This window comes from Notothenia rossii (assembly GCF_949606895.1).
Source record: "Notothenia rossii genome assembly, chromosome: 4".
In the NCBI taxonomy this organism is placed as follows: Eukaryota; Metazoa; Chordata; class Actinopteri; order Perciformes; family Nototheniidae; genus Notothenia; species Notothenia rossii.
The window spans coordinates 10,003,529-10,019,362 of NC_136902.1; the positions used below are offsets into that span (position 1 = coordinate 10,003,529).

Here is a 15,834-nt window from a genome sequence, read left to right on the forward strand (position 1 = left end):
AAAGGATTCATAATTAGGTTATGAATTAGGTTGTAAATACTTTATTAATCATTAAGAAGTAGGGCAGCTCGATTATGGCAAAAATCATAATCTCGATTATTTGGGTCAATAATTGATATCACGATTATTAAAAACGATTATCCATTTACTTTGAAAACATCCATTTATTGAAAAAATAAGTGTGAAAAGTATGTTTTTAACAGTTGATTACCCTGAACTTTAAGTATAATTCAACTGAAAAACCAATAAAAAAATAAAAAATTAAGATATATCACGATCAAATCAACATACTGCTATTCCTGTAGCTGCATCTCGTGTGTGGCTAAAAAAAACATTTGTTATGAAACACTGATCTCTGCTGCATCGATTCAAACCCTCACATTTGTGTAACACGGGGAAACAGCTGTTCTAGACGCAAACAACTTCAGCTCGCCTGCATTATTTTCTCCAGGGAATATGAGCCGTATTTAGGTCAAAGGTGCAGCGTTACAGACATTTCCATTTTCAGCTCTTCCGTTGCGTAATGAAAGGAAAAGACTGATGGCAGTTTATGATAAAATGTCCTTCAGCTACAGATTTTGAAATGTGATTATCTGCCACGTGTTGAGTTTGATAATCAAAAAGCATTAAAGTCGAGAAATAAGCCAAAGGTAATACCTCCTTCATTAGATTTCTGTTTGACTATATTATTCAAGTCTTGGTATGGGGTAGATTGTAAATAAATATTACGTTTTTTTATTTAGTTTAATAACAATACAGGTAGTATTTATTTTATTAACCTAAGAATAAATATATGTTTCAATTAAGATGTTTTTCAGTTAATGAATGGACTTCAATATGTTACGGGGTTTTGAAAGGATATTGGTTTGTGTAGATTAAGAACTAACTTCCCTAAAATGGTGACAATTCTATTTCCCAGTTGAAGTATAGACACCTTTAAAAGGTTATGAATTGGTTAGTTAATAATTATGGAATTCAGTTTCATGGGTGTTACATCAATAAAGAGGAAAAGCATCAAATTAAAGTTTGGTAAATGGCATCGCTTAACACATGAAACTCACCATGAGCTTCTTCTGCTTGGAGAGGTACGGTTCTGTCAGCTGTGGCTCCTCGTGGTCCAACTTCATTAACTCCGTTGCAGCGTTAGTCAAGTGTCCTACACACACACACACACACAGACACACAGACACACAGACACACACACTCACACACACACACACACACACACACACACACACACACACACACACACACACACACACACACACACACACACACACCACAGAGTCTCTTGATACCTGATTTTGACAAAAATGATACTTAAAGTGTTTTTAAAATCTACATAACAGAACATTTAGAGATTATCCTCACTATTTGTACATGTAGTCATCAGGAAGTCTTATATTTGAGATATTATGTATATGATGGGATATTTGCTAAGCACAGATAACAGTGTTTTCTGGTATTTCCTGCTTTCTATGGAATATTTAGGCAGCAATCTATGGTGGAAATGTGTAATCTATGTATAGGAAAACAAGAATAAGACACAGCACACTCCTGCAGAAACACATGCATGTGCTCCGAATATTAAAGATGTGTGAACATGAACACACTGTCACAACCCGTCCCTCTGCATCGCTGCACAGCACGATGGGAGTCTGTGAACACTGTGAGCCGTTACAGGCCGATACACCTGAAGGGATTCTGTTTCTATCGTTGTTCAGTCTGTTCTCCACTGAGAGGTCAGGCAATCACTAGTTTTATATAGTGGATATTTTTAAGAATAATGTTTTTTGGATGGAGTAACCCTCACGAGTAAAGTAAAGCAGTCGAAGAGCTCCCGACTGATGAGAGTCCAGTCCCTGTTAGGCTGTTAGCTTTGGGTTTGTTTTTTATTAAAAGCTGATTTAGAAGCTTTGGTGATCGAGAAAAGGTCTCTTAACTGTTGTATTTCCAACTTAAAGAATCAGGTATAGTTTAAGCAGTCAGTGCCACAAGGCTCTTCATTTTCAAGCCATCTTCAGAAGATGACACATGTACAAATTATAATGAATACAGGGAAATAAATAAGGGCAAGGACCTCATCCACAACAGATAAGGTTTGTGAGTTATTTAGTACTTATAGATTTAAGCATTTATTCTGATAAGATGAAGCTATAGCCAGCAGTTGGTTAGCCTAGCTCAAAGGCCGAACACCGGGGAAACCAGAAGGCATGACCAAAGGTCATTGAATCATCATCTTGCATCTTTGTAGCTCATAAATTAATTATTAAACTTGTCTAATCTTTTAAAAAAAGAAAGTGTTTGAGACTTCAAGAGAGAAAATCAGAGTTTGTCCGGAAATCCAAGGAAATGAAAACTGAATAAATAAATAATTTAGGTAGCAAAGTTTGGCTTAATTAAAGTAAAGTTAGCACTTTTAAGCTAATATACTCTCAGGATACTTGCTGTTCTGAGTTGGTTTATTCTGGTTGATTGCACTTATGTTCAGTTACTTTTGGATGAAGTGTCGGCTGAAATAAATGTAATGTGTTCTTGGCAAGCTGACCCTGGTTTTACTTGAATTATCTCATTATTTAATTTGTTCTTCTATCACTGAAATTGATTTCATTACAATATCTGCTCCATTACATTGGATTCAAAAATTTCTTTCTCAGTTTTTATGTTGATTTTTATTTGTGTGAACCACGTTTTTATGCAAGCAAGTTACGCTCTTCTTGTAAATAACACAGAAGTGTAAACAATCATTTCTCCACAATACGGTGAGCTGGCTTCACTTACTACGTATTTCTGCGGTGGCGTACTTTGGGATCATAGAGTCGGTGGTGAGCTCTGGATGGAGGATGCAGCCGTGTGTGTAAGCGTCCATGGGCAGTTCGTCCAGCAGCTGACGGTAGTGCTGCACCCGCTCGTGGAGAGGCGAGTCTGCATCAGGAACCAGCTGAGCCACCGTCTCTGCAGCGAGACAAAAAAACACATTCAGACAGAAATATTCAGAACCTTATCATGGCTCGTCTAAGACAAACACAAGCACTGAAAATCATGATTAAGGTGTAAAGAGAAACCATAACATGTCTTATTTCAGATTTCCTGTACAATTTTCATAAAGGTTTCTGAACACCTGAGGTTTCTAAGCAACTGTTTTCAGCCTGCTCTAACATCACAGCACGGTCACCTGGTAACAGATTTCCATTTTCACAAAGCTTGACCTTTAAACAAACTACAGATGTCTGGAGGAACTTCTCCTGGAGAATAACAAGCGGAGAAGAGATAATTAAAACAGATTTAAACTAAAAACACTGAGATGAAATGCAAGCACAATCCAGGTGAAGAAAAACACCTTATATTCAATAGCATGAGGCAGCAGGTTCATTAAATTAAACTAAACTATTGACATGGTCCTTTCTATATCCATGCTGCGGCTCAGGTTAAAGAAGTTTGAAATCAACCACTTAGCCTATTAACCACTCGGACTAAGTATCTGTCTCTCTGCTGTATTGGTATTGTTCTAACCTTGTTAGTCTGAACGCGTCATTATGGAAAAATGCACCTGGAAGCACCCACTGTAGCAGGAATTATCCTTATTGTAGGCTCTTTTGTGCAACATATTGACATTTACATTTGACCTATGCGTCACTTGTACAATCTTAAAGGGCCCATGTCATGCTTGTCCGGTTATCACCCGTCCCCTTGTGTGTTATGAAGGTTTTTATGCATGTAAACGGTCTGCAGAGTCAAAAACCCTCAAAGTACACCGTGTTGGGAGTAAAACTCTAACACAGAAAAGACCTCCCCAAAACGCCTCGTTGGAGATTTCTCATTTTCTATTGTTTACTTCCTGGGTACTCTGACGTGGGGATACCCAGAGGCCACACCCTCTGCCAGCCTTTCACGAAACAAAGCTTCACAAACCTTTCAGCGATTCATGCCGGCATACTTGCCAACCTTGAGACCTCAGAAATCGGGAGCATTTCAAAACCACCGCGGGGGGGGGGGGTGCTAACGGATCGCCGGAGCTGTATTAGATTAACATTAACATGCTTATTGTAGTTGTAAGTGCACTGTCTTGATGGAGCATATGTGTGGGCTGGACCTGTATTATAGGAAAGGAGTGAGTAGAGGGTAGAGTTGTTGATTCTTGTTCTGTTTTCTGTGACTATCTGCCTCACCCTCTCAGAATTTCAGTTGCACGCGCTACTAAAGAGACGCGCTACCATGGAAACCAAACAATGGTGTAGCTGTATTAAAGTCCGAGTGGAAACAGTCCTGAGTAAATCGGATTTAGTCAGAAATCGGGAGAAATGCGGGAGAAATATGACCCCGGGAGGAAACCGGTAGAGGGCAATGAAATCGGGAGTCTCCCGCGAAAATCGGGAGGGTTGGCAAGTATGCATGCCGGATACAGCGTAGGGCCCTGAAGAACGATGCTGTTCCTACTTTGTTTGGACCAGCAGGAGACTCGGGTACACAACCTGTAAGTATTCATTGTTGTGTGTATTTATGATGTTTAAAACAAACAAGGTATCTACCACGACTGTTTAAATGGGTAAACGTTTTTCGGGCTACTACGTTGGGAACGCGGAGAGATGCTCTCCGCAGACCCATTCTCACAGCGTTATAAACCTTTTTCTAACTCAATATCAAGCCACACTTATTGTTTTTACTTCGGCCGTGAGTGTTTGTGTGTGCTCAGAATGAGTTTCGCTTGTTCTCGCTGTATCGCCGACCCGGAAACCTGTCCGCTCCTCGCAGCAGATCGCAGCAACGAGCCTCTCAAGTCACGACCAATCAGAGCACACTGGGCTCACAGGGAGGGGGGGGGCAGGAGCTCCAACAAGCCGTTTAGGACAGAGAGTGAATGCACATACTATACAGAGATGCTGTATGAGAAACCAATGTGAGTTTGGAAAATTGCACAATATAAATCTATTTTAGTAGACCTCAACAATGGAATTATGATCAGTGGAAATGGCCATGACATGGGACCTATAAGTATTTTTGTTTTGTATTTCTTAGAAATATTGTTCGGTTTTCATTGCCGACAACTAGGCTGTGGATATTGTGCATATAACAATAAAGCCTTTGAATCTTTCAAACTTAAATCAAGAAACTTTGGAGGTGTGTAGCCCCAACATTAACCCCTTGTCTGATTTGGAGTCATTTAACCTTACATGGTCGTAACGAGCGTAAAGTTCGAGTGAGAAAGCCATAATTAATAATAATTAGGCGGGGTGAGAAGACGTAGACTTTAAGCCTCAGGGCAAAAAAAGCTAAAACCGCTCCTTGTGTTTTTCTGTGTTGGCACTCATGTTATCGCTGCTGTTCAACTTAATGACCTGCTGCTGTCACATTGTTTTCAGGATGAATCAGGTTAGCAGAGCAGAGTGAGCTTTCTATCTCTGCAGGGTCACAGCCAGCGTATCTCAGGCATCACTGACAAACCGCAGATAGTCAGCTGGCTGCTTGAGCATGTTCCTGTCGATAGACGAGCTCCGAGGGGTGGAGCTGCACCTGGCGGGGCTCCAGAAGCTGAGTAATCATTCCCAGGACCTGCATGCTGACCTGCGCAGCATGCAGGTCCTCGCCCTGTGGGGGGGGGGGGTCTGCTGCAGCACGAAGGTATAAATATCACATCAGCAACTAAGAGCCATGTAAAGAGCAACTCAGTGTTCAAACTGTCTGCACATTACAGAAAGTAAGAGACACTTTCACACAGCGAGAGCCCTCTGTGGCTTCTTAACAGCACTGTGAAGTAGTTTTAGTTGGCAGTGAGCTGATCTGTGCCGATAAAAGAGTCTGTTTTCTGAGAACTCTGCACTCTCCAGGCCAGCTTCAGGCCATGGTGCCAGCTTTCATTAGGGATATACACGCAGAGAGAAAACACGAGTTATCCAGTAGATCTACTTCTGGCTGGAGGTCTGGTTTTAAAACATTTGGTTGATTCAACAGATCAAATAAACAAAATCAGTGTATTGGAGCACGACTTTAATCAAGCTTGTTCCAAAAGAAATGAATGCCATTACCTGCATGCAGCCCACTATCAAAGAGCTACATGAATGTGTCTGAATGAAAACAAGACATCAAACACTGGGGTCAGTTTCTGCCTCAGAGCCTTTCATTACAGACGAATCAGTGAACCAGATCTTCTGAGCCTTCAAGCATCGCTGCTCCGAACGAGTGACCACTAACTAAGAGACGGAGACCTCCACTAATCCGACTTCCCTCAGGCTGTTACTGCTTTGAGGCTTCGAGGACAGTTGCATAACGTCTCCACTGATGAATCTATACCCACAGAGATTCAGTGTATGGATCCTTTCTCTTGGCAATGCATGACATTTTAAACTGATTAGTCACCGCCTTAAAATGCACAACTCACATACTGACACACCTTTATTTATTTCATGTGTTTCTATTAATTGCTGATTATTGAATTGTCTCTCCTGTTTGTATCCGTCTCTCAGTTTCTCTACAATTTCATCTAATCAAATCAGAGGATTTCATCTTGGTGAAATTGCTGGAAAGACACTGTTTTAACAACACACCGAGTCTCACGGCATTGTACACACTGACACACACACCAACACACACTTACACACACTGACACACACACTGACACACACTTACACACACACTGACACACACTTACACACACACTGACACACACACCAACACACACAGTGACAAACACACTGACACACACTGACACACACACCAACACACACTTACACACACTGACACACACACTGACACACACTTAAACACACACTGACACACACTTACACACACTGACATACACTGCACAAAGACGACAGATGGCCTCGCATTAATGGCCTCCAATTGTCTTTGTTACTCAGGCTTCACAATCTGGCTCGATGCTGCCTCATTTTTCTCTGTATGCAACAGGACTAACCAGATAACTGCCCCCGATAACACAAGATCAAATTTGTGTCAATTGGTGTGTGGTCAATTAATCCATGGTACGTTAATTTTACAAATGCACCACTAAAACAATGGCTTCTTAGAGGGTGCTCGGTGCCTCTGTTCTTGGTTATTGATACAGTGGGTTCTGAATGTCAGACAGAAGCAGATAAAGCAGGGAAACAGTCTCTGTCTGACTTTTTATGTTTGAAGCTGGCTAGAAGAACTCTGTAAAAGACATCCTACAAAAGCATTTCATAGCTTCACACACACACACACACACACACACACACACACACACACACACACACACACACACACACACACACACACACACACACACACACACACACACACACACACACACACACACACACACACACACACACACACACACACACACACAATGCTAAAACAGTTAAAGGTGGGGTAGGTCATTTTGGAGAAACCAGCTCGAGTGCGCTAGGCCATCCAGTTATTTTAGCCGGGCCGGCTCAGATGATTGGTCGTGGTTTTTACAGCACCACGGCTTCCACAGATGACATTTTTTTAATGGATTTTTTGTCAAAGCTCTTCAGATATTCATTGCTATCTGGATGTTAAGAGCATTCCATGGAATATAACAAAAAGTGTATCTCGAGCCGGTTTCTCAAACTTACCTACCCCACCTTTAAGCTAAAGCTGCAGCTATGATCTATGTGCAGTAGAAGATAGATCTCGTTTTACAGTGCAGTGAAAGGATCAGTAAGTTTGACAAGGTAAGGTCATCATTTTCAGTCTTATATAACCCTGTTAGCTATACAGTTCATAATAGTTCATTTTAGTTTTTTTGACGACTTAAACGTCTACTAATGATATGCTAATTGCCATGGAAGAACATTCAGTTTCTATTGCAGGTAGAAAGACAGTACTTCAGACATAATGATAGCAGCTCATGTTAGATCAGGTAAACACACACTTTGATCCATTCCTTACACTGTGTTCTTGTTATGCTAGGAAAGAAAAATAAAGACATTAGCCTTCTTACTCTTTCCTGCAGAGTATCTAAAACCCAAGGTATACAACTTCAGCAAGTATAGAAATGAAAGTGTGTCAGACCTGCCATTACTTGTTCTAGTCATTCATTTAAAATCAAAGCTTGAAGTTAACACAAGAAAGAGCAACAGCATCACTAGATGGGTTAACACAGTGTGACTGCCCCATACCTCCCACAAAGTTCTTCTCCAGATAGTCTATAATCTGGTTGTAGTCACTGATGATGGTTTCGCCGTGGAGGAAGACGGGCACCTCCTCCCCGAGGTTCAGCCTCATGAACCACGGCTCCTTGTGCTCCTGCAGCGGCAAACTCACATCCCTCTCCTCGCAGACCAGACCCTTCTCATTGATCACGAGACGCACCTGCAATCACACAAACATACATGATGAGTAGGAGACAAGAGGCATTAAAGGGGACCTATTCTGCTCATTTCCAGGTTCATATCAGTATGTAGTGTCTCTACTGCGACATGTCTCCATGCTTTAATGTTCCAAAAGCTCTTAATTTTCCTCATACTGCCTGTGAGCCCATCTAGCGGCTGACATTTTGACACTTTGAAAACATAATCCAGATGGTGAAACACAAAAACAAAAAGCCTGATGATCCATTTCATCTGAGGTAAATCAAAAACATTGCACAACTAATTATATTTTCTGTTGTTTGAGAAGAGCAGGGCGACTCAGCTGTTAGCTCACAACATAAAGAAGTTGTCATGTCTGTGTTGTACAGAATAAATGTTAGGCTTGTCAGTCTGTGTGGTCTGGGGAAATAATGAGAAACATTAGAGAGTGGAAACATTTTGAGCAGAAACATCCAGGATGCGTTCCCTGGTGGGATGAAGGGTAAGTCAAGGTCTACGGAGAGCTATTAGTGGGGATAAGATTAATGAAAGGAGATGACACTCGAGCTGTAAAGTGATACGTTCGGCCACTTAGGAAGAAAACCAAAAGGGAGTTTTGCAGAACATGACCACACACACGGTGTAATGAAATAATACTGAATGATTTAGTAACACAAGCACAGTAATTAGAGCAGGAACACAATGCAGGAGCAAAGTCACACAAGGAAACGACTTCCAGCAGCGTGACACTTCATCAAGGATTTCCATTAAAAACACGCTGTTTTAGGTCCCAGACTAACACTGCTGAGGTTTCCCACTCTGTGGATTTTTTATATAATAGACTATTATTAGTCACGCCTTAGTAATGATGCCAAGTAGTTAAACCGCCCCGAGGCGAAAAGAAACTCCTCTTACTGAACAATATACAGAAACTCAAGCTCTGCATGGTGGTGGAAAGTAGTAGTACTCTACTGAAATGCATTTTGTAAGATACTTGTACTTCACTTGAGTGTTTTCATTTCTCTCCACTTAATGCTTCTACTACATTTTCTTTCGTAAAATCAAATTTTTACTTTTTTTTTTTACTGGCTTTTAATGAGTGATTAATGTTGATTTGATTTTTTCAGTTTGATCAAATAAAATCAGTATATTCATTTTAAAAATCACATATCTCCACCTTTTCGAGCTGTAATGTGTTCTTTAATAATATTATTGTTTTGCATAATGACTAATTTTACTTTTTGTACTTTAACTATATTTTGCTCCTGATACATTTTTACTTTGCTTGAGTTGCATTTGAATGCAGGACTTGTGCATGCAACAAAGTATGTTTGCACTGTAGTGTTGCTACTTTTCCTTCAGTCCATCTCTGGTTAAAGTCTTTTTTAAATGGCTGACCAGATAATTGCTAGCGTCATGACAAACTGCCCTTTACACGGACACAAAGCTGTGTTCAAGTGTGTTTCAGGCTCTAACCTGTCTAACCTGCAGGCTTTCAGGGTTTCTATACCTCTATTGATCTGTGAAGCTGGCCTCTAAATGTGATGTTTCTCCACGTTACAAAGCTGTCTCTATCTTTATCTGGTGTGATCACAATACATCACTCATGTGAGGTGGATTCAAATACAGCATGGCGCACTTCAGACCACAGGAGCACAGTGACAGTGGCAGTTTGTTGTGAAGCATTAGAAACACAGAGGAGGATGAAGAAAGTGTCGTGCAGGAGAAATTCAACGGCTCAGTTTCCCTCTCTGCGACTTGCTGAGGCAAACACAGATGTGTAAGTAATCCCTCTGTAAGTCTGATGTTGTCTTTACAGGGTTGTTTATCTGTTAGAAGTCAATGACATTCAGTCAGTCTCATTTTTTTTACTTTAAGGAGCCCTTCTTTGGGCTTTTCTGCATGTTAATGGTCTGCAAAGGCTAAAATCTCCAAGTTCACTATGTAACACTCCCACATTTATTGGCTAGCGCTCCAACCCCTTGTACACGATAGGCCAAGGGGCGGGACATCTCTAAGCGGTTGACCAATCACAACAGAGACGCCAGCTAACCAATCAGAGCAGACTGGGTTCTGGTTTCAGACAGAGGGTGAAAAGAGTATGAGAAAAATAAAGAGCTTTTTGAACATTAAAGCATGTGAGCATAAAATACAAATATGAACCTGAAAATCAGCATCATATGATTATTCTCTTAAAACTGTATTTTTAGAGAAAGGAAAAGTTGCACAAGATTGACTTAATAAAATATTTTTTAAATCGTTCAATGTGCTGCAGAGTTACTTAGACCAATAGCGTTGCAAGCATTAGTGTTGCTTTAAGGCCCAAAATATTCAGTTTTACTCTGGTTGAGTGGACAACCTTGGCCTCTTAATCTCATAAAAGCAATCCAGAAAAAGCCATTTAAAGCACGCATCAGCTTGCATAACAACACATGTCACACACCATTGTTTTAATACAGAGAATCAGACATTTAATGCCACAACTTTACTGAAATCTATGCGTTTAGTTCTAAAAAAAAAACAGATAATCAGGACATTGAGCCAGGTGTTTCCCTCTGCTGCGTGACAACCTTCACAAACAGCAACCCAGACTTCAGTGGCTGTAAACCAGCAATGGAGACTTTAAGTGATGCACTAACACGAGACTGAACATAAACTCAAGGTTGTGAAGAGGAAAATGGGGTCCTTGTGTTCATAGAGTCTGAGCTAAAGCTGGTTTTGGAGCAATGTGCAGTGATGGTGCATGAATTCAGCCATTTATCATGACAAGATTATTTAACCAATTCAAGTGCTACTGATAGTTGTAATGATCTGAATCGAATGAATGCATCCTTTGGTCAATAAAATGTAGAAAGTGGTTGCTATTTAATGTTTTCCTTAAAGCCAAGGGCGGGTAATGAAAGTGCTCGTTTTGTCTGATAAGTCCAAATCCAGAAGACATGTTGGACACAATTCAAACAAGCAACTTGAAAAGCTGTAAGCAGAAAAGGTTTGTTGTTTTTGCTAAACAACAAGTTATCATTTACCAAAAGCAGATTAACAAACTATGCCATTACCCACTAATCTTTTCAGCTCTAACACTCGTGAATAAATCATAAGAGAGTGATTTATGTGTAAACATAAGGCACAGATGGAGGTCAATGAACAAGAGATGCAGCACCAACTGTCATTTCATAACGGTGAATGTGCACTTTCTTTTAAAGGGGTACTGCAGATATTTAGTCGGCGCTACAATACATGTGTGGCACTTACCAAACACGAAGCAGCACATGAATTTAAGGAACCTTTATCCAACATGATCCAATAAGGGAGGCCAGCTGACATGTGTCTGATCACCAGGGCAACAACTAGTTTTTCATTATTGATTAGTCTGCTCATTATTTTCTCTATTAATAGTTTAGTCTATGTAGTGTGTGAGAAATTACAACTTCCCAGAGCCCAAAGTGACCTTTTTAAACTGCTTGTTTTATTTGACAAACTCCAAAGTCCAAAATGGGAACATAACCTATTTATATTAGTTTGAACCACAGAACAAAAACAAGAAATCCTCATTTGCAAGAGACGGAACCTGCATATACAGTGGGGGGGGAAAGTATTTAGTCAGCCACCAATTGTGTAAGTTCTCCCACTTAAAATGATGAGAGAGGCCTGTCATTTTCATCCTAGGTACACTTCAACTATGAGAGACAGAATGGGGGGAAAGAATCCAGGAAATCACATTGTAGGATTTTTAATGAATTAATTGCTAAATTCCTCGGTAAAATAAGTATTTGTTCACCTACAAGCAAACAAGATTTCTGGCTCTCACAGACCTGTAACTTCTTCTTTAAGAGCCTCCTCTGTCCTCCACTTGTTAACTGTATTAATGGCACCTGTTTGAACTCGTTATCAGTATAAAAGACACCTGTCCACAACCTCAAACAGTCACACTCCAAACTCCACTATGGCCAAGACCAAAGAGCTGTCAAAGGACACCAGAAACTAAATTGTAGACCTGCACGAGGCTGGGAAGACTGAATCTGCAATAGGTAAGCAGCTTGGTGTGAAGAAATCAACTGTGGGAGCAATTATTAGAAAATGGAAGACATACAAGACCACTGATAATCTCCCTCGATCTGGGGCTCCACGCAAGATCTCACCCCGTGGGGTCAAAATGATCACAAGAACGGTAAGCAAAAATCCCAGAACCACACGGGGGGACCTAGTCAATGACCTGCAGAGAGCTGGGACCAAAGTAACAAAGGCTACCATCAGTAACACACTACGCCGCCAGGGACTCAAATCCTGCAGTGCCAGACGTGTCCCCCTGCTTAAGCCAGTACATGTCCAGGCCCGTCTGAATTTTGCTAGAGAGCATTTAGATGATCCAGAAGGGGATTGGAAGAATGTCATATGGTCAGATGAAACCAAAATAGAACTTTTTGGTAAAAACTCAACTAGACGTGTTTGGAGGAGAAAGAATGCTGAGTTGCATCCAAAGAACACAATACCTACTGTGAAACATGGGGGTGGAAACATCATGCTTTGGGGCTGTTTTTGTAAAGGAAAGAATGAATGGGGCCATGTATCGTGAGATTTTGAGTGACAACCTCCTTCCATCAGCAAGGGCATTGAAGATGAAACGTGGCTGGGTCTTTCAGCATGACAATGATCCCAAACACACCGCCCGGGCAACGAAGGAGTGGCTTCGTAAGAAGCATTTCAAGGTCCTGGAGTGGCCTAGCCAGTCTCCAGATCTCAACCCCATAGAAAATCTTTGGAGGGAGTTGAAAGTCCGTGTTGCCCAGCGACAGCCCCAAAACATCACTGCTCTAGAGGAGATCTGCATGGAGGAATGGGCCAAAATACCAGCAACAGTGTGTGAAAACCGTGTGAAGACTTACAGAAAACGTTTGACCTCTGTCATTGCCAACAAAGGGTATATAACAAAGTTTTCAGATGAACTTTTGTTATTGACCAAATACTTATTTTCCACCATAATTTGCAAATAAATTCTTCAAAAATCAGACAATATGATTTTCTGGATTTTCTTTTCTCATTTTGTCTTTCATAGTTGAAGTATACCTAAGATGAAAATTACAGGCCTCTCTCATATTTTTAAGTGGGAGAACTTGCACAATTGGTGGCTGACTAAATACTTTTTTGCGCCTCACTGTACTCTGTATACAAAATGTAACTATTGCGATAATACATTTTATGGATACTGGTTTTCAAAACTATGGTGACATATACCCGTGCTTGTTGTTGCTGTATTTTTTTCTACAGTCTCAAAGTGAAATTACAAAGATTTTTAGTTTCTATTAGCAACTGCTGTAGTGGAGTAGTGCCAGCTTTTATTGGCAATGAACATGATAATGAAATAAAAATGCTGAATGAGAAAAAACATTGACTTTTTGAAGCTGGAGAAATTACACGGGACCTGATGTCGGGTCCTGGCACTAAACCCTCAAATGTCATGTATGATATCTTTAAATCCTACAACCCCAGTTTGACTGACAGAGTTTACTGTTCCGAAGTCTGTTCTCTGTTCAGGCTGGTCTCATATACTGTTTGAAGCTATACCACTGAAATCTAATTTGTGTATATCCAACAAAATCAATACATATGTATTCTCGTGACTGTACCAGGAAGTGTAAAGAGCAACACAGTCTGCAATTGGAGGAGATCATGGTGGATGATTGGGTTGATGCACGGGCCGAGTAACGTCACTTCCGTAGTTATTTAAAATTCCTAAACCTCAACAATTTATTTCGCTGCCTAAACCAAGCCTAAATGACAAGTTGTTTCCTGTAGAGACGGAAGATTATTTAGAAAACTCGTAACTCGCGTAATTTGACAGGTGTGGCTAGACATTTGTAGGAGAACACACCAGAAATAGGAATATATTTTAGTTTGCGTTATATAACAATACTTTGGGCTCACCATCAGCTACTTCGGCTCTCTATTAGAACCTTTCTCTCTGGTTAACATCATGTCTCTCAAACTCCACATCCAATCAGAAACATGCATTGTATTCCAGGAAAAATATTTGGTATGTCACCTGCAGTATGACAGAAATACCAGGATATCCTTGTGCACCCGGTCACATTTTGCAGTATTTGCGTGCATGCTTTTCTGAACCCACGATTATTTGCGCATCAGATGTATGAGCAATAGGTCAAAGTTCAATACGGCATGTTTGGACGAAGTAGTGTACTCAATTTATGCATAATGCATGCAACAGTAGATGCCCTGTGGATAATAATGCTTTCGTTGTTTTGAATAGACCACACACTGTCATATGAAAGTCTGCTACACTAACCAAAGGTAGACCCAACTAAGCCCTTAAATACCAACACATACTATGGTTGGTATGCAGAAGGGGGGAGATGGCCATTAGTTTGTTTTGCACATCATTTGAATCAATTATTTAGGATGTCATGTGTCAGAGCACCTATGGGTACTAGCCACATTCACCAGCTCTGAGGAGACACATCTTCAACGTGTCTTTGGAGCTGATGAGATATACGAGGGGTGGTTCATGCAGGGGTAAATACACATAATATCGATCACTTATTCTGCTATATGTCGAGGAGATGAGCCCCCATGCTGCAGCGCTTTTCCCAAACGGGAGATCTGCCCAGCTGCATGGTCACGCTCATATTCCGGAGGGGTGTGCAGGAATACACATGCACAGGAAAACATGTTTGGATCATAACAAACACACACAAGGAGCTGAAAGCTGGAGCATCATGCAAAGGGACGTGGATCCACCTCCATTTTCATGCACAGCTCTCCCTCCTTTGCCCTTACCTTTTGGGAGGTGAAAGACTGCGTCCAGTGGTACAAAACGAGCCTGTCTTTGTTGAAGGGTTTGGGCTCTGCCGTCGGTTCCTCGCTCTCCTCCCCGTCTGTGATTTTGTCGTCTTCGTCCATGGCTGAAATGGGCCACCAGCTACAGTTGGTGGGGGTAACATGGTTGGAAGACGCCATGACAGAGCGTTTTGTGCGTGTGGAGAGAGGAGAGGAGCGAGGAGGAGGAGGAGGGAGAGAAGAGGAGAGAGAGAGGGAGAGAAACAGAGATAGAAAGAGAGGGAGGATTTCAGCCGCTCAGCATCGTCTGTTCACGCAACAGCAGCACCGCCAGGTTCGGACAGCGCCGGTGCTGAGACCGCCTGCACCTCGAAATGAATACAGACCCAAATCATTTTTAAAAATCCATATGCAAATAGATTCTGACTCGAGCATGCTGCTGCACCAACATTAAATCAATGTGTAACCGCGTGACATCACATGATGCACAAACATGCGCGGTGCATCTCACCGAGGTTTCAGTGGAAGGTCAAGTTGCTCTCTGAAAGGACATGCAGGCTAGCAGAAGACTACAGGGTCACATCGTTTAACAAGTAATACTACAACTGGAGAAAGATAACAACAAATAAAATGCCGACAGATTGCTAATTTGGAGCATAAATGTCCATCATTTCTGTGATGGGAAGTAGCCTACTTTTAATCATAACCTACTTTTACCTGCTTCATTCTTCTGAATTAAAATATAAAG

The 15,834-nt window shown here is 41.1% G+C and overlaps 1 protein-coding gene across 1 annotated transcript in view; it reads right to left on the bottom strand.

Moving 5' to 3' along the window:
• Positions 1-15,543, bottom strand: part of gdap1l1 (ganglioside induced differentiation associated protein 1-like 1) — a 21,467-nt gene extending 5,924 nt beyond the window's left edge. Inside the window, exons 1-4 of the mRNA XM_079678132.1 lie at positions 15,087-15,543; positions 8,124-8,316; positions 2,782-2,955; positions 1,062-1,156 (exon numbers count right to left, since the gene is read on the bottom strand). Coding sequence (XP_079534258.1) covers positions 1,062-1,156; positions 2,782-2,955; positions 8,124-8,316; positions 15,087-15,266 — 642 coding nt within the window. The 5' untranslated portion in view covers positions 15,267-15,543. The remainder of the gene's footprint in view (positions 1-1,061; positions 1,157-2,781; positions 2,956-8,123; positions 8,317-15,086) is intronic.
• Between the last annotated feature and the right edge of the window lie 291 nt (positions 15,544-15,834).